The sequence below is a fragment of the Chiloscyllium plagiosum genome, chromosome 15 (genome assembly GCF_004010195.1).
Source record: "Chiloscyllium plagiosum isolate BGI_BamShark_2017 chromosome 15, ASM401019v2, whole genome shotgun sequence".
NCBI classification, from domain to species: Eukaryota; Metazoa; Chordata; class Chondrichthyes; order Orectolobiformes; family Hemiscylliidae; genus Chiloscyllium; species Chiloscyllium plagiosum.
In genome coordinates this window covers 14,960,713-14,961,287 of record NC_057724.1, presented here as the reverse complement: position 1 = coordinate 14,961,287, position 575 = coordinate 14,960,713, and the positions used below count along the sequence as shown (strand labels likewise).

At 63.8% G+C, this 575-nt stretch overlaps 1 protein-coding gene across 1 annotated transcript in view; it reads right to left on the bottom strand.

Moving 5' to 3' along the window:
• The window catches only part of LOC122557126 (succinate--CoA ligase [ADP-forming] subunit beta, mitochondrial-like), a 94,834-nt gene extending 94,516 nt beyond the window's left edge, over positions 1–318 (bottom strand). The window contains exon 1 of the mRNA XM_043704465.1: positions 202–318. Within this exon, the coding sequence (XP_043560400.1) occupies positions 202–303 (102 nt within the window). The 5' untranslated portion in view covers positions 304–318. The remainder of the gene's footprint in view (positions 1–201) is intronic.
• Between the last annotated feature and the right edge of the window lie 257 nt (positions 319–575).

Below are 575 nucleotides of genomic sequence, written 5' to 3'. Positions count from 1 at the left end.
GGGAGGGGAGGGGAGGGGGGGAGGGGAGGGGAGGGGAGGGGGGAGGGGGAGGAGGAGGGGGCGACGCAGAGAGAATGAACTGTCGGCAAACACCGCCCGATCCGAGAATCCCGTCCGCCTACAAAGACGGGGCATTCCCCTCACTTCGCCGCCCATGACCACTCCTTGGTATGCACCCATTTTCCCCGGCTCAGTCCTTACCCTGGAAGCGGAGCGGGCCGCGGCCCTACCGCTTGACCCGAGCGACAGGCGACAGAGGACAGAAGTCGCCATGACGGTCCTGCCGAAGGGCACAGTGCGCATGCGCGCAGGCGGCCGGGCAGGAGAAGTACGCAGGCGTGCAGACTGCCGGGCGGGAGCAGTACGCAGGCGCGCAGACAGCCAGGTTGGAGCAATACGCAGGCGCGCAGACAGCCGGGCGGGAGCAGTACGCAGGCGCCCGATGTGAACGAGCCTAAAGTCTAGAATGAAGATGGGCTCCACACGCAGAGAAATGTACCCTCTTCAAAAGGGTGTCAAGTTACCCTGGCTTCCAACCTGTTGTTGTGGGCACTTATGAACCCAAGCTTGAATGT